Source organism: Rhamphochromis longiceps, linkage group LG14, assembly GCF_057381845.1.
Source record: "Rhamphochromis longiceps isolate RC_006_pf linkage group LG14, R_longiceps_female_GT1.1, whole genome shotgun sequence".
In the NCBI taxonomy this organism is placed as follows: Eukaryota; Metazoa; Chordata; class Actinopteri; order Cichliformes; family Cichlidae; genus Rhamphochromis; species Rhamphochromis longiceps.
This window is the reverse complement of record NC_140570.1, coordinates 156823-171316: the sequence shown is the minus strand read 5'-3', so window position 1 is coordinate 171316 and position 14494 is coordinate 156823. Positions and strand designations below refer to the sequence as shown.

At 39.4% G+C, this 14494-nt stretch overlaps 2 protein-coding genes, 1 long non-coding RNA gene and 1 pseudogene across 5 annotated transcripts; 3 read left to right on the top strand and 1 right to left on the bottom strand.

Annotated features, from left to right (window-relative positions):
- The first annotated feature begins 624 nt into the window (after positions 1-624).
- On the top strand, positions 625-1678 carry LOC146653328 (uncharacterized). Its single transcript, XR_014907370.1, has 3 exons — positions 625-809; positions 1355-1478; positions 1585-1678. It is a non-coding gene; the product is annotated as an uncharacterized LOC146653328 (long non-coding RNA).
- A 2589-nt stretch (positions 1679-4267) lies between these two features.
- LOC146653327 (TOG array regulator of axonemal microtubules protein 2-like) lies at positions 4268-8697 on the bottom strand. 3 transcript variants are annotated; one of them, XM_085380263.1, is made up of 6 exons: positions 8065-8697; positions 7874-7979; positions 7501-7740; positions 7240-7398; positions 6985-7123; positions 4268-6903 (listed from the first exon to the last, which is right to left on the bottom strand). In XM_085380263.1, exons 3-5 carry the CDS (start codon positions 7662-7664, stop codon positions 6994-6996), a joined length of 453 nt encoding a protein of 150 aa, XP_085236389.1. In that variant the 5' UTR covers positions 7665-7740; positions 7874-7979; positions 8065-8697; the 3' UTR covers positions 4268-6903; positions 6985-6993. The 3 variants fall into 3 exon arrangements, with proteins under 3 accessions (XP_085236389.1, XP_085236388.1, XP_085236387.1); XM_085380262.1 differs by having other exon boundaries at positions 4268-7123; XM_085380261.1 differs by lacking the exons at positions 4268-6903; positions 6985-7123; positions 7240-7398.
- Positions 8698-8936: 239 nt separating this feature from the next.
- Positions 8937-11614, top strand: LOC146653326 (von Willebrand factor A domain-containing protein 5A-like; annotated as a pseudogene).
- A 1127-nt stretch (positions 11615-12741) lies between these two features.
- LOC146653325 (uncharacterized) lies at positions 12742-14180 on the top strand. The gene is made up of 2 exons (XM_085429124.1): positions 12742-12817; positions 13570-14180. Exons 1-2 carry the CDS (start codon positions 12742-12744, stop codon positions 14178-14180), a joined length of 687 nt encoding a protein of 228 aa, XP_085285250.1.
- Positions 14181-14494: the final 314 nt, after the last annotated feature.

The window sequence follows — 14494 nt, the reverse complement described above, 5'->3', positions numbered from 1 at the left end:
AGTATTTGTCAAAGAACAATGAGCACTAGATATCCACTAGATGGTGTTATAGTAAAACACAAGCATAACCCTCACTTAGACAATTTTACCTGATACACAGTTTGTGACCATGTATTTACTCTTCTGGCACTTTGCCTTCACAATTTTGTATTAATTTCACTACCTTTTGGCATGATCACCTTTTAATTTGTTTCTCACATTTGTGACAAAGACACTGCACTGGAGGCAAACAAGACTGTGTAAATACATTCAGCAAGTTGGATTAGTTTCCAGTTTCTGCTGAATACAAGCAAAAACCAGTCACTTCAGAAAGATGTTCAGAATAAAATCTGTAAAACTGCCAAAGAGCAGCACGTGAACTGAACACGCCCGCTCTCGTCTGATCTCGGAAAACGTGATTTTCAGATCCAGCAAAGTGGATATTTTTCACTGTGGATAAATTGCATGGAAACGTTTAATGAGTCATCAGCTATTTCACTACAAAGATGATGTGATTAATGTGTTTGATGTGGAGCTCTTATGTAATGATTACATTTTTAAGATGTAATTTTCAAGTGAAAAACATAATATTTATCTGTTGCATAGTTTACAGTGCGGTGTTTTATGCACTGAGTTATCATGTAGAGTTCTGTTTGTCATCTAGCACCATAATCGGGTTTTGTTTTTATTGCATCTTAGATTTTCCAGCTGCTGTGCCTGAGCAGCCACCCAGAGACCCTTTGCTGCAGTTAGTCTCCCTGCAGGAGGCGTCTGGCTGCTGGCTGCTTGATCCAGCTCTGGCTGCTGCACTGGGACAGACCAACGAGGAGGTGGAAAAGTCAAAGCCTGAAAAGATGCACTGCTGTCAATTTAAATATTAACACAAAATGATGATGTGAGATAAAACAGATTTGATTCTATAATTTGAACAAAAACACATGATAAAATTAAAAACACACCATAAAACAAATAAAATGAAGTCAAACTAAACGTAGGCCTGCCTCACAGCCTGAGAATAAACATCTGCATATCAGAAGCTAAAACACTGGTGGTAATCACACTCCTAACCTCCCACTGAGCTGCACCAGCGTCTGATATTATCCAGAAACCACACGGCAGCAGAAATTATTTTCCTCATCAGTTGTTGTAAAAACATGTCAGCACATTATTTTAGAGCATTTATGATATCACAGTTTGGGATTTCATCAGAAGAGCATCCAGTGTAATAATCTGCCAAATCAAATATGCAGAGCTGCCCACCTTGGTGACCCCGTGTGACAAAGAAGTACACAAACATATGTAATATTACTGGTTGTAGAAAGTAAAATGTGTGTTCTGTCTGTTTTATTTGATTGATTTTGATTTGGGGAATTAGACCAGCAGTGAAGTGTGGGCCACCATTCTGGCTCTGATCTGGCTTCATGGTTTCAAGATGGATGCAAAGGACGAGTGGGAGCTTCTGGCTATGAAGGCTGCCTCGTGGCTCTGTGCTCACAATGGTACTAGCAATGATTGTAACAGATAAAATAACAGCTTTAAAAAACTGTTTCATTCTACAGCTTTCCTCCCACAATCATTATTTTAATATCTGTTTTGTGTTTTTAGCACCGTGTGTGTCAGAGTGTGTGGATGCTGGAAATGTCCTGCTGGGTTGCAGCGTGAAGAAAGAAGCTCTGGGACTCTGAGGGTTTTCTTAAAGTAACTTCATCTTCAGAGTGAACAGAAGCAGGTCTGCTTACTCCACACTGCCTTTGATACAGAGCTGTTTTATATCATCAACCCCTTTTACATGTTTATTTGTCATGAATTATGTACCTAATATTGGTTTTACCATTGTGGAAAAAAAGTATGTCAAAATTGTCTGAATACTCCTGACACAGTAGAAGATTGGACCACTGCTGTGGCAGCTCATTCACAAAGTGTTTTAATTCCTTTTCTCTGCCACTAGATGGCGATTATGTTCATACTTTTACTGATTTCACACAGAAACACCAAAACCAATCTAAGAAGAGTCTTTTCCCTTCCTGTTATAGTTCGGAAAATGGCTTCAGTTCAGGACATTTTCAAGATGGTCCTCAGTGAATTGGAGTGAATAGAGCAAAACTTTTAAAATAACTATTTACAGTGTTTACACCATCTTCTAAACAAAAGTAATATTTTTATGGCCAAATTGAAATGAAACTATACAGAACGTCATTCTGTTTCTCTCGCAGGAGTTACAATTTTATCCATGAAACACTTTCATTCTGCTAATTGACACCGATTGATCCTTGACAGGGCTCTAGACTAACTTTTTGCCATGGGCGTACCAGTACGCCTAACTTTAAAAAGTTAGGCATACCGGCACAAAAGTTAGGCGCACACAAATTTTATAATAATTTATATAATATAGAGAGATAGAGAGAGAGCTAGCTGTGCATGGAGTGTGATTTTAATAGTCGTGGAAGCAAAACAGCAAAATTCATGACGACATTGATCAAATGTGAAGCGCAGTTTGCTGCTTCTTTTGCTGCTGGCTCGATGAATTTTGGTTGAAAGAGACAAAACCTGCAGCTCAGAATCAGCGCAAAAAGACGTAAACACAGACCGGACGCATCAGAATCGCTGAGCTCCGACAGCGTGTCCGTCTAAGGCCGTCAGGTGAGAAAGCCGAGAAAGACAAAGCTGATTCTGATGCGTCGGGTCTGTGTTTACATCTTTGTGTGAATCCGTGTACCTGCTCTCATTTGCTGTTTGGTTGTTGTTGAAATGGTTTTGTGAGCTTTAATCTGAGAATCTGGCGTTTCTGGCAAAACACAGTTATATTTAAAAGTCATTCAGGATTTAATGAATTGATATCGCTTTATTCAAGCTACTCCTCCCACTTCCACCTGCACCTTCATCTGGACCACGGCGAATCAGAGAGGTCCCGCCCCTTACTATCTCTGATTGGTTTAGTCCACGATAGGGGCAAAATGTGTGTATGTTGTTGACCACAGGGAAGGTTGCAGATTTATTTTTTATTTTTTGCTACCCAAACAGTTGGTCGCACAGGTGCAACCAAATATTTCTTTTTAGTCGCACCACTGAAAAATTTGGTCGTATTTGCGACCAAATTGGTCGCACTCTAGAGCCCTGCTTGAACGTCTTAACACAGCACATAGTCTCCATTCATGTTCGCTTATTCATGACTGTAGTTAGAGTTACATCTGAATTTTCAAAAACTGCCTGTTTTGTAGTGATTGAAATAATAATTAGCATAAAAAGTTATGAAATCTATGTTTGGTTTTTTATTTCTTTGTTGTAACAATTTTGGAAATAAATTGTATATTGGCGTAAAAGTATCAATATATTTGAGGTTTGAGCAGCAAAGTTGAGTACCAGGGTTTTGCTCCTGAATAACTTCCTAAGTCTTCTCTGCCAATGCCAAATAGCTTTCTGGGTGCTGCGCTGCACTGTCAGAGCACACCTCCTTATCTACGGTTTTCTGTGTTTCTTATTCTCTTTAAAAGTTCTGCTGAGGGCCTCCTATACTCAAAGTCTAAGAGCCAGCTCTGTTCTTTGGCTCGACTTTCTTCCATAATCTTTTCACTTTTGTGAGAAATAAAACACAATTTAAGAACAGATTGTCATAAAAAGAAATGGCATCAATAACTACACCAAGGACATTCAAAACAAATTTTAAACTTGGCTTAAAGACCATAAGTCTGATCTGAAAATGTCGACCAACTTCAACATTTAGATTGTGACACTAACTTGTCTCTCTTCCACAGTGTGTTTCCTTTGTCCTGCTCCGCTCTCCCTTAACCAGTTGTGGCAAATGGCTGCCCCTTCCTGAGCCTTGATCTCCCAGAGCTTTCTTCCTGTTAAAAGGGAGTTTTTATTTCCCACTGTTGCCAGGTACTTGCTCAAAGAGGATCATTCAATTGTTGGGGTTTTTTTTTTCTGTATTACTTAGTGTATTTACCTTACAATATAAAGCACCTTGAAGTGACTGTTGTGTTGATTTGGCGCTATATAATTAAAACTGAATTACATCTCTGAAGAAATGTTTCATGCATGTTTTGTTGCCTTTTTAAAGTGATGGGGGAATAATTGTAATGGGCTAATAAAAAGGGACAGACGTGCTCTGTGTAAAGATCAACCCTTTGACCATCATTCACTGCATCATTAATTGCTTTAACTTATAGTCCATAATGCTGTAAAAACAAAAGAAGGAAAAGCTGAGTCATTTTCACATTTTTATTGAGGTTTGAATTCAGCAAGTCTGTTGCTGATCTCAGTAAATGTAACAGGATGTCTCCGAAAATTTACAGTTGTGGATAAAACAGGGTGATGTGTTATTGTCAGGTTTGAGTGAATAACAGGACCCAAATGCAGGACTTCCTGAGAAGCCACAGGCAGTTTATTTACTTCACTTACTATTTATATCAGTTTGGCCAGCAGTCACGTATAGGTTCAAACAAAATGGCACGAGGCTGCAAAAATATTTATCATCTAGTAATCTTTATTAATGAAAGCATGAGTGTACCCACCAAAACACACCAAAGAACCCAACCCCTGTAACAGCAACTGGCTTCTTTTTATTCTCTATCATTCAGGTGAGCATCTGGAATAGCCCAAGTCTGGGGGAAGCAAACCAAACGAGGAACAAAACATCCACATATGCAAACATCAAACCACAATATAACACATGGAAGACATTTATATTTTGTACAAAGTCCTATGAATAATTCAATATGTATATGCTTCAGTCAATTGCATATAAATTAGAAACACCAAGAGTGAAACTTCCCCAACCTGGCACATTGGTTTACTCCAGGAGCTCATAGACAAGTAACAAAATCTGTTGTTGTGCTTCACCTTTGCTCCCAGTGTGTCCTGCCCATTATTAACCAAGCTCTCCCTCTGTTACACTGGAGTCCTTGCCAGTGTTTCTCACCCACGTTCATGTGATTAAGATTCCTGTAACAAACGAAACTTTGTATTCCCGTGAAAATATCTTTTTTTATTGAGTCTGCTTTTGGCTAAAGGCCAACGTATCGACCTTCCTTGGGACAGAAAATAATCTGTGTCTTAGTCTTAATACTCGTCAACAACACACACAAAACAAAAATGAGCATTTAAATTTAAATGACATAAATAACACTGAATATAAACAGTCTGGTTTTCTAATATTGAAATGAAAGAAATTCTATTTTTTAAATTTAATCATTTTGAATTTTTAACAGCACTGCCAAACTCTGATTCCTTCTTTAATAAACCTGGAGAGTCACTTACCTCTGTGTCAGTACTTACCAAAATATTGCCTCTTGCCCCTCTGACAGATGACCTCGCCTGAGAAAAAACAAAAAACAAACCTTAAAATGGCTGCAACTGCTGTGCTCCCTAAATTAGTACAAATAGGGGGAAAGGAGAGTAGGCATGTTAAATATTACAGTTAGATTTTCTTAAACTTTCACTCTTAGAAAGCATTCTGTTTTAAAGCGAGCACTTTAAAGACATGATGTTTGTGCAGGTCTCCACTCCTTCCTCCTCATGTTATCCAGCCACTGGTTCAGTCTTGCTGCTCCATCATAACCTTTAGTAAAACGAGAGGCTCAGAAGCAACAAGAGTATTGTGTGAAAAGAGATCTGAATAAACAAAGAGTGGCAGACCCCCGGCTGTGTTGTGTTCTTGCTATTAGCAACTTTATGGTGATTCAGAACATACAGAACATACAGAACATACAGATCCTTTTTTATAGATGATGTTTGCTGAGTATTCATGCATGCATCATCCATTAATGTTTGGGAGGAGGGGCTGATTGACTTTGTCAGGACTGTTTTTCCCAATAAGCCACCACTATTAAACTTTGACGAGCCTTATGGCCAACTCAACCCATCAGATCTTTGATGTGTTAAAGCCAAAAACCTGCTACAAGACACAATCGAGAGGACTGATGAGAAAAGAAAGTGAACTGGATTTTCTTCAAATTTAAAGAGCACCGTTAGCTTTAGCTCATTTAGCTTTGTTAGTGAGCATACATGTAGCTTACAAATAAGTAAATTGAATTAAGGGAGGGAAGAATCAACTTGAAGGCTGAACTCCAGGAAAAACTAGGAAGCTTGAAAGGGAAACAGCAGTTACTTTGGCTGCTGCCACAGCCGCTCCTTAAATACCTGGTCTTGCTGACACACTTAATTATCAAGCTGGTGCCTACATGAAGGTGAGAACTTCACTCCCAACCACTGAATAGACAAGATTGTATCCACACGACGGCTTTATTGATCCCTTTGCAGAGGTTTGAAATTTCTTAAAATAAATCTCAGAAAATCGGTTTGGTTTCGATGTTTAAATTATTTTTCCACAACAACAAACAGAAGCATCGATGTGAGCATCGGTCCAAAGAAAAACAATACAAAGATATTATTAGTAGCTAACATATTGCACTTTGGGCTACTGACTAGATAGCCACTAATTACGCGAGGAAATACAAGAATAACTGAATGCAATTTGATTTATTGAATTTGTTTATTGAAAATGACTTGAAGAAAGACGAGAACATTTGTTGTCGTTTATAGTTTTCTTTATTTTGTGCCAAATTGGTGCCAAATCAATAAATGAGCAGTAGAAGCTACCGTTCACAGATGGAAAATGTAAAACACTCACTTGCCACTCTATTAAGAACATGTTGCTTTTTGGTCAATGTGACGGACCAAAAAGCAACAAAGTTATTGTACCCAATTGATCCCTATGAGCGACCGTGGAGAGGAAAAACTCCCTTTTAACAGGAAGAAACCTCTGGCAGAACCAGGCTCAGGGAGGGCGGCCATCTGCTTCGACCGGTTGGTGGATAAGTGAGTGTTTTTTGTGCATTTTAAATATTTAATTACTGTGAATGTTATATTAAATATTTAAATGACATATATACTTACCTGAAGCAGACGTGATGTGGGAAATTTCTGAAAATACCACACAGAAATGAGCAGCCTTCAAAGTGGTTTATTAATTTGAAGGCTGCTCATGTATGCTGTGTGGCTTACCTGTGTCTGTTATTTCTGAAATACGTCTCTGAGTCTTCTTTCCACCTCCCAGCGGGATTTATCCGAGACGCTTTCTTCCCACATCTTTCTGAATTTCCTCTGTTTGACCAGGTCTTTTAGGATGGCCTTTCCATGAGCTCTGCAGAGAGAAGCATTTTTAATCAGCACATTAGTTTCTAAGTAAATGCAGAGAATTTATCAAAAGAAAGTCAAAATAGAAATATCAGCCTATAATTGTTAAAAGTTCACACTGACCTGACTTCAGAGGAAGCATCCTGACACAGTTCACTGACAGCCAACAGGAAGCATTTGGTGAAAATCCGTCCTGCAGACAGAACTTTCTCTGCTTCCATGAATTTATTGATTATAAGGAGCCCCAGTGCGGCACCAGCTCTCACGAGAACGCTCTTATGTCTGAGGAAGGAAACACAGACAAATCCACTCAGTGTGTTTGATTTTCACCTGATCTGATTGTGATGCTGGGGTCACAGATACTCTTCACAGGTGTGAACTTACTTCAAACCCATAGTCACCAGGCTGTTTAGAAAGCGACTCGGGCTGCAACCGTGAACCAGAGCGGTCAGAGCTTCCTTGGCATGCTGCTGAATGAGCATATTGGCATTTGCCCTTACAAACACCTGGAGTAAACTCTCACAGGTCCATTCAGCTTCTTTGTCCATCCTCTCTCTGAGGTGTACACACAAATATATTACGGTGTCCAGTGCCGCACAGGACACAAGAGCGATTGTTTTTAATCTAAAGAATCAGAGGAAATTTCAGCAGTTAGAAATCAAACTTGTTACAAAGATGCATGAGACAGGGCACGCTTGCAAACATGGACAGAAGAGGGTGGCATAAAGACAGATGTAGAGAAAAACAGCTGGTATACCTCTTGTGTCACCCCCAAGCAAACTCTACGGAGGTTTAACTCCAACTCCTCTTGGTGATGCCGCACCAGGGTGCGGATGTATCGCAACCCCTCTTTCTTTTTCTTCCTGTAGGAACATCAAATAGTTTTAAAACTCACATCCTCACATTAAATTGAAAATAATTAATGATAACAGTAGAAAATCATTTTACCAGTCGTCCTGACTCAGCAAGCTGAGGCTCAGCTGGAGAGTCTCTGAAGGATCAGAGACTGGCTGAAGCTCCTCCCCTAACTTTTCGTCAATTGACAGGAGGTACCCCATGATAAGCCCTTTAAAGTCCACCTCTGGAGGGTGTCTAACAACCCTTCGAGGTTTCCTTTGTTCTGGAGCTGGAGTTTGAGGAGGAGCTGGAGCTGGAGGAGGAGCTGGAGTTCGAGCAGGGGCTGGAGCTCCAGGAGGAGCTGGAGCTCGGGAAGGAATTAGCCTCCAACGAGCTGCAATAGTTTGGGGCAGAGAGGCATCCACATTTTTTAAAATTGTTTGCTCCAATGCCTCAAACATATGTTGGGCTGTCACCAGCCTCACAACACCAGCAACTTCTTTGTCTGCACAGATTAGATCATGAAATATTTATTACTCACATTTCTGTTTGTTTGCAGCTGAAAATGAACAAGACTAAAGTGCACTTTAAAGGGGAGAGCAAACCATGTATGTCTATAAGTGTTTTTATTTAATTACATTTTTCAAGTTTTCAATTCATCATAATCAGTCTTAATTAACCATTTACCAAAATTTGTATTCAAATAAAACCAAATCACAGGCTGGATAAAAAGTGAAGCTGAAATGTCAAACTTTTGACCTCTATAGATATTTTACCATGGCAACACCTTAACATTCAATGTGTTTTAGCAATGTGTAAACTCTGGTTGGAGGGTTTATCTCTCACACAACAGCTGATTAAAAGTCTGAAGAGTTTAAATGTCTGACATTCTGACTCATCATTACGTCGATTTAAGAACTGACCTGTTTCTCTGTAGCTTTTTAACCTCACTGGAATCTGACTTCTCCTGTGAGGACGAGAAGATGATGTGGTATGTGACTTTTGTTGCCATGATGCCAGGTCTCTCTTGGAAATGAGATTTTTAATCTCAATGAGATTTTTTTTACCTGGATAAATAAAGGATTAATAAAAAAAGAGTGTCTTTCTCTCCATCTTCAAGCTGGCCAAACGTCATGACTTTATATCAGTAAATGGTTTTAACTAATTAAGAAAATGTTATGTGGAGTTTCCCTTATTTTTTCCAAAAAGTTAGATCATAAAGAGGTTTATAATTACTTAACACTCACTAACTCGCGCTGACATAAAATCTTATATCACTTTAAAGGTTTGTTTAAAAAAGAGAGAGGCAAAAATGATGTTTTCCTCATTATACTGATATTTGTCATTATACCATCCATAGATCATAAAAGTCAAGAGCATATTTACAAAAACAAACATATTCCTTTTCTGTCACTTTTTATGGTTTTAAACTAAAATAGCTGTAAAATAGTTTTGGTTGTCCAGTGATGTTTCTTCTGTCTCCTCTCCTCGTCCAATCCATAAAGTAGAGTCCAACTGCTCCCTGGACCCTCTGCAGTACCTCAACACTGATCAAACCCAGGCCACGGTAGGTAGAGTGCTGATGTGTCTGCTGTGTGTGGTTGTTACTTGTTGCTGAGGAATAAATATGAATGTGTTTGTGGTGTGCAGGTCAAGCTGGCTGCAGGACACAAGTTTGACAGAGATGTTGAACTGCTGATTTATTACAAAGACGCCCACCAGCCCACTGCTGTGGTGGAGGCAGGACAGGCCTCTGCTGAGCCGGGTGAGTGAAAAATAAGTGAAGTCATTAGTTTGCAAATAAAAATTCAAGATCCCAGTTCTTCAACCTGGAATTTAATTGTATTGGAATATATTGGAAACTGTAAACTTGACATTTTTCTGTCCTTTTCATGTCTCTGATGTGTTCAATGGCTTCATGTGGAGAGTTTGTGTTGGTAGTGAATCAATCTGAAAATATGAGTAATACTCGCACCAGCAGTGCCAGAGTATTCATAAAGTGGTGTTAGAGTTACAAAATATTTCCTCAAATCTTTCCTCAAATCGTTCCTCTCACACAGTGGCCTCACCATCTTTTCCCTCTTCCCTTCAGGACAGTCCTCTGCTCCTGTTGAAGAGTTTACCAATGGGCTGCTATTCAAACATTTTACAGTTTGGGGTCTCGTTGTGAACACATCTTCCCGTGAGTTGTATTCATGTGATCTCAGTGACTTAAAGTGATATCACTGTAAAACACCATGTTGCCTTTGGATGCTTCTGCAAAACTCCAGGTTATGTTTGATTTACTTGCTAAAACAGATTACTGAAAGCATACTTGTATACCTGCCAAAGAGTTGAGCTTTTGCTTGTGTAGATGAAAAAACTCTCCTCTTTTGCTGTTTGTCTTTACTGATGGAGAGGTGGGGAACACCAAAGAAGTGATTGAGAATTCAGGTTCTCACAGGTAAAACAACAAAAAGATGATGACATGTGCTGCGTACCAAACCTGTGTGTCTTAAAAACAGCTGTTGTATTGCAGGTGTTTCTCTTTTGGGATTGGGGAAGGGGCCAGCTCTGCTCTCATCAATGGGATGGCCAAGGAAGGAGGAGGTCACGCTCAGTTCATCACAGGGACTGACAGGATGCAACCAAAAGTAAGACAATGAGTCATAACAATTATCATGAAAAGGCAAGATGATATTATTATTTGAACAGAAGACATAAATTCCAAAAACATAAATGTATATTTTTTCAGGGTTTTTCATTATTTTTCAGGTGATGCAGTCGCTGCAGTTTGCTCTGCAGCTGACTGTGGTCGACATCTCAGTCATATTGGATTTACCAAAGGAAGTGTCTGTCACTGTCCTCTCTCCACTAATCACAACACTTTTCCAGGGTCAGAGGTCACTGATTTATGCCGAGCTCACTAGGACAGGTAGGAGCAGCCTCTCATGTTGTTGGCAAACTAGATCAATCTGCTGGGACATCTGATTTTAGGACAATCACTTGCTTTTCCAAAGGACACTGACAACCAGACATTAGATGCCACAGCCCTGGCCCACGGTACATGAATCACAATGTGTTACTTCAGAGGTGTGATGTTTTCAGGGGTTTTTTTTTCTGCGCTGCAGAAAATTGTAAAACTACTGTGAACTTGGTGGATCTGTCCAGATCTTTGACTGGAAACTATTTCTATGAATGAGTGGTTTAAAATGTGTAAGTGAAAAGCTGCCATATTTCAGGTCCCAAAGTCAAACGAACACTGAGGGATCACTGAGAGCTAAAAACGGTCTAACTTCTTTCATCTTTAATAAAATGATCAGCGTTGCTGTTTTACCGGGTTTAACAATTAAGTTTAACATCCAGGCATCCATGAAAACAGAGTTTATTCAATTTAACTGAGTTAGAGTTTTGCAGTAAGTTAGCTCGCTAGTTTCCACCTAAACATGATCATCATAAGCAGTGTTACCAATTCATACACTGGTTTATCATCTAGACTTTTTGTCTCATGCAGCACCATGATCAGGTCCAGTTTTTATTTCATCTTTGATTTTTCAGCTGCTGTGCCTGAGCAGCCTCCCAGAGACCCTTTGTTGCAGTTAGTCTTCCTCCAGAAGCCATCTGGCTGCTTGATCCAGCTCTGGCTGCTGCACCGGGAAAGAGCAGTGAGGAGGTGGATTGATAAATGAAATTCATAACAAAAATTCATAATGGACTTTTTCCATTTAGGAATAATAAAAATTTCTTTTTAATTGCTATTAACTGACAGTCAGATAACCAGCTTTTAAAAACATATTCATAAACACTTTGCAGTCAACAAAATTTGCACAGAGGTTATAGATGAAATAAAAAGTATCACGTGTTTTCTAGGTGTGTTTATGACTCTGTTATTGTACATATTCTGTGTTATACATCATAATCATTCCAGTCTCTCTCTTTTTTTTTTTACTGTTTTAATCTTTATAAAACTCTTATTTATTTATTTATTTTTGTGATTTCTGCTGCCCTATTGGTCTGGTCTCTCTTGAAAATCTGAAAATGTGATATTCATAATAAAAGGATTTAAAAGTTTACTGCCAAAAAATTATTAAACTTCATAACAGAAATGTGCTAACTGGCTTGAAATAGATTGAAACTGTTATGAGATTGCTTCAGGGAGCAGACATGACACCGTCTTTTAGGTTTCGTCATCACTTTGTATTATGCGCACAACACCACCCTCCTCTGGCTTCCACGTGAACTGCACCTTAAACATCAACTGTTTACAAATGTCATGACACAAACAAACGTTTCAATACCGTAAATCACTTTTTGGACTGCGATCACTTTTTGGCACAACATCGGCTCTGATAACATTTAAAGCGCATTGAAAAACTATTCTTTAATGCTAAAAATCCATTATCAATTGTAATTATTTATTTATTTATTTAAATTTCAGATATCGATCTTCATTTTTGTAAACTGGTGAATTAATGATTTTTTTAAAGAATTAAAACGACAAAGTTTGGCAACATATTTTTTATAAAGGATGAATAAAACAGTAAAACAAAATGAGAAATATACATATTTTTGAAAAAGCTATGATAATTAGACGAACTTTATTTTAAATAAATAAAATTGATTTTCGGTGCCACTGGGAGTCATGGTGATGATGACGTGTTTGAGTGCAGGTATAAAAGCAGGAGGCAAAATTGGAATTCGGGTTTCACGTTTGAGCGCAAACAGGAGCTTTTTCCCACTAGTGCTGTGAAAACTCGGATTTTTCAAACTACAGCCAACGTTTGAAAATCTTCAAGAAGGATTTGCAAAATGACTTCTACAAACTTCAGTCGCGAGATGCACCTGCTCTCCCTTTTCATTGACGAGGTGATAGATCAATGCTATGGTGAGTGCAGCAGGCTAATATGTCAGAGTGCTAGCAAACAAATACAACTTAGATTTTTGTCTTTTATTGTTTGGAAGTAGGACTTCATGAGTGTTAACGTTTAGGATGAGATGTTTCATACTTGAGTAACATCAATTTTAACATGTGCCAGTACACTATAAAGATGGCGCCATGTTTTTTTTTAAATTGCTGGAAAAAAAAACCAATTGAATGCACGCGCCCTGGAAACGACGTAAAGCGTTGGAGGACGTTGACGTCAGCGCGCGGCCGTTTTTGCATGTAGAGGGTTTGAGTTGACATGTTTGGGCTGCTGGCGCTGAGTTATACCTGAAAGTTTCATAGATTGTGAATTTTATAAAGCTGGAGAATGGAGTTTTAAAAGTTCACAGAGTCGCTGGATGAGTTTGAGATTGAAACAGTGTGTGCCTGCAATGAGGTGGTGGAAGGTTTCTCACCTAAATGTAGCTGCTTTATTCTCAAAATATCGGTGCTCAACTAATATGAAGATATTGCTCCTTAATGTGAATGCGTATTAAAACCTCAGTGAAAGTCCATGCAGCCTTACACCGCATGAAAACTTTTACCAAAAAAGGTGAAGGCTTTCATAAACAATGAGTTCTGCTGGGAGCTTCTTACTGTTTGTGTGTGGAAGAGCTTATGATGATGTAAAGCCATGTCTGGACAATTTAAATTCAGGCTTTAATTTGTGTGATCACATGATTAACGTACACGCATGCTTTGCTTTCTCGTAGCTGAGCTGGTGAGTCCAATCACTGCTCCTCAGATGGTCGTCATTAACTTGAGGAACCGTGAACTGAGCAGCAGCCAACTGGACTCCATGTCCCACCTGGTCCTCACTCTTTACCATAACCTGGTGACGGGGTCCAAGGACTTTCCTTACATACCTTTTAAAGGATTGTTCCACCGGGACCAGGTGACGACACCATTTGTCCATGTGAGGCAGAGCCAGAGAGAGAACACCACTCCTTCTCCTCCTACGGACTCACCAGCTGGCATGATGCTGCCGCCTGCGGGCTCCAGCTCTCATCCACGCTTCCTGACTCCAGTTCTTCCAGAGAAAGCGGATCTTGCTGTGCTGAAGGCAGATCGGAGGAACTGTGTCGGCACCTTGACTGTCGACGGCCTCCTCGTCACCAGAGTCATCTCCACTGTTTACCGAACAGAGGACACTGAGATGACGAACCGCTGGAGAATAACAGACTACAGCGCGGACGGCAGAGTTCTCACTTCGGTGCTCTGCCGTTTTCTAAATATGTCGGCAAAGCGTGCTAAGAGGAAGGCTCCGGAGGAAGAGAGCAGCATCCGGAGCCCGACTCCAGCAAGGAAGCGCTTGAGATTATAATATACAGTGAAGCATGTCGAACGTCAGCAAGCCTGAACAAAGTGGTAAGTAGTAAATAGTGCTTAAGGTTGTTTCTAAAATAATGTCCTAAAATATTTGAAAATCGTCGAGGTTTTAACTTCTATTCTTTCTTTTCTGCCTCTTGTTTCTAAAAGTCAGGAAAAAGAGTCACGCTGCGAAGAAACTCCACACAGAAGATTTTCCCTCAGTAAAATGGTAAATATATTCATCTTGTTATGACGTTTGCTCACAATAACCAGGAGTGTTCCTGTGTTTCTGAAGTGATTCACTCTCATTTGGTGTTATTTGATCCA

What these genes read in the sequence shown, in the direction of transcription:
- LOC146653327 (XM_085380261.1), bottom strand. Translation starts at nt 8,414, where the DNA reads ATGTTTGAGGCATTGGAGCAAACAATTTTAAAAAATGTGGATGCCTCT. An exon ending in TTGCTGAGTCAGGACGACTG is followed by an intron (nt 7,980 to 8,064) that starts GTAAAATGATTT and finishes ATGTTCCTACAG; the next exon opens with GAAGAAAAAGAAAGAGGGGT. An exon ending in GCTTGGGGGTGACACAAGAG is followed by an intron (nt 7,741 to 7,873) that starts GTATACCAGCTG and finishes CTGATTCTTTAG; the next exon opens with ATTAAAAACAATCGCTCTTG.
- LOC146653325 (XM_085429124.1), top strand. Translation starts at nt 12,742, where the DNA reads ATGACTTCTACAAACTTCAGTCGCGAGATGCACCTGCTCTCCCTTTTC. An exon ending in GGTGATAGATCAATGCTATG is followed by an intron (nt 12,818 to 13,569) that starts GTGAGTGCAGCA and finishes GCTTTCTCGTAG; the next exon opens with CTGAGCTGGTGAGTCCAATC.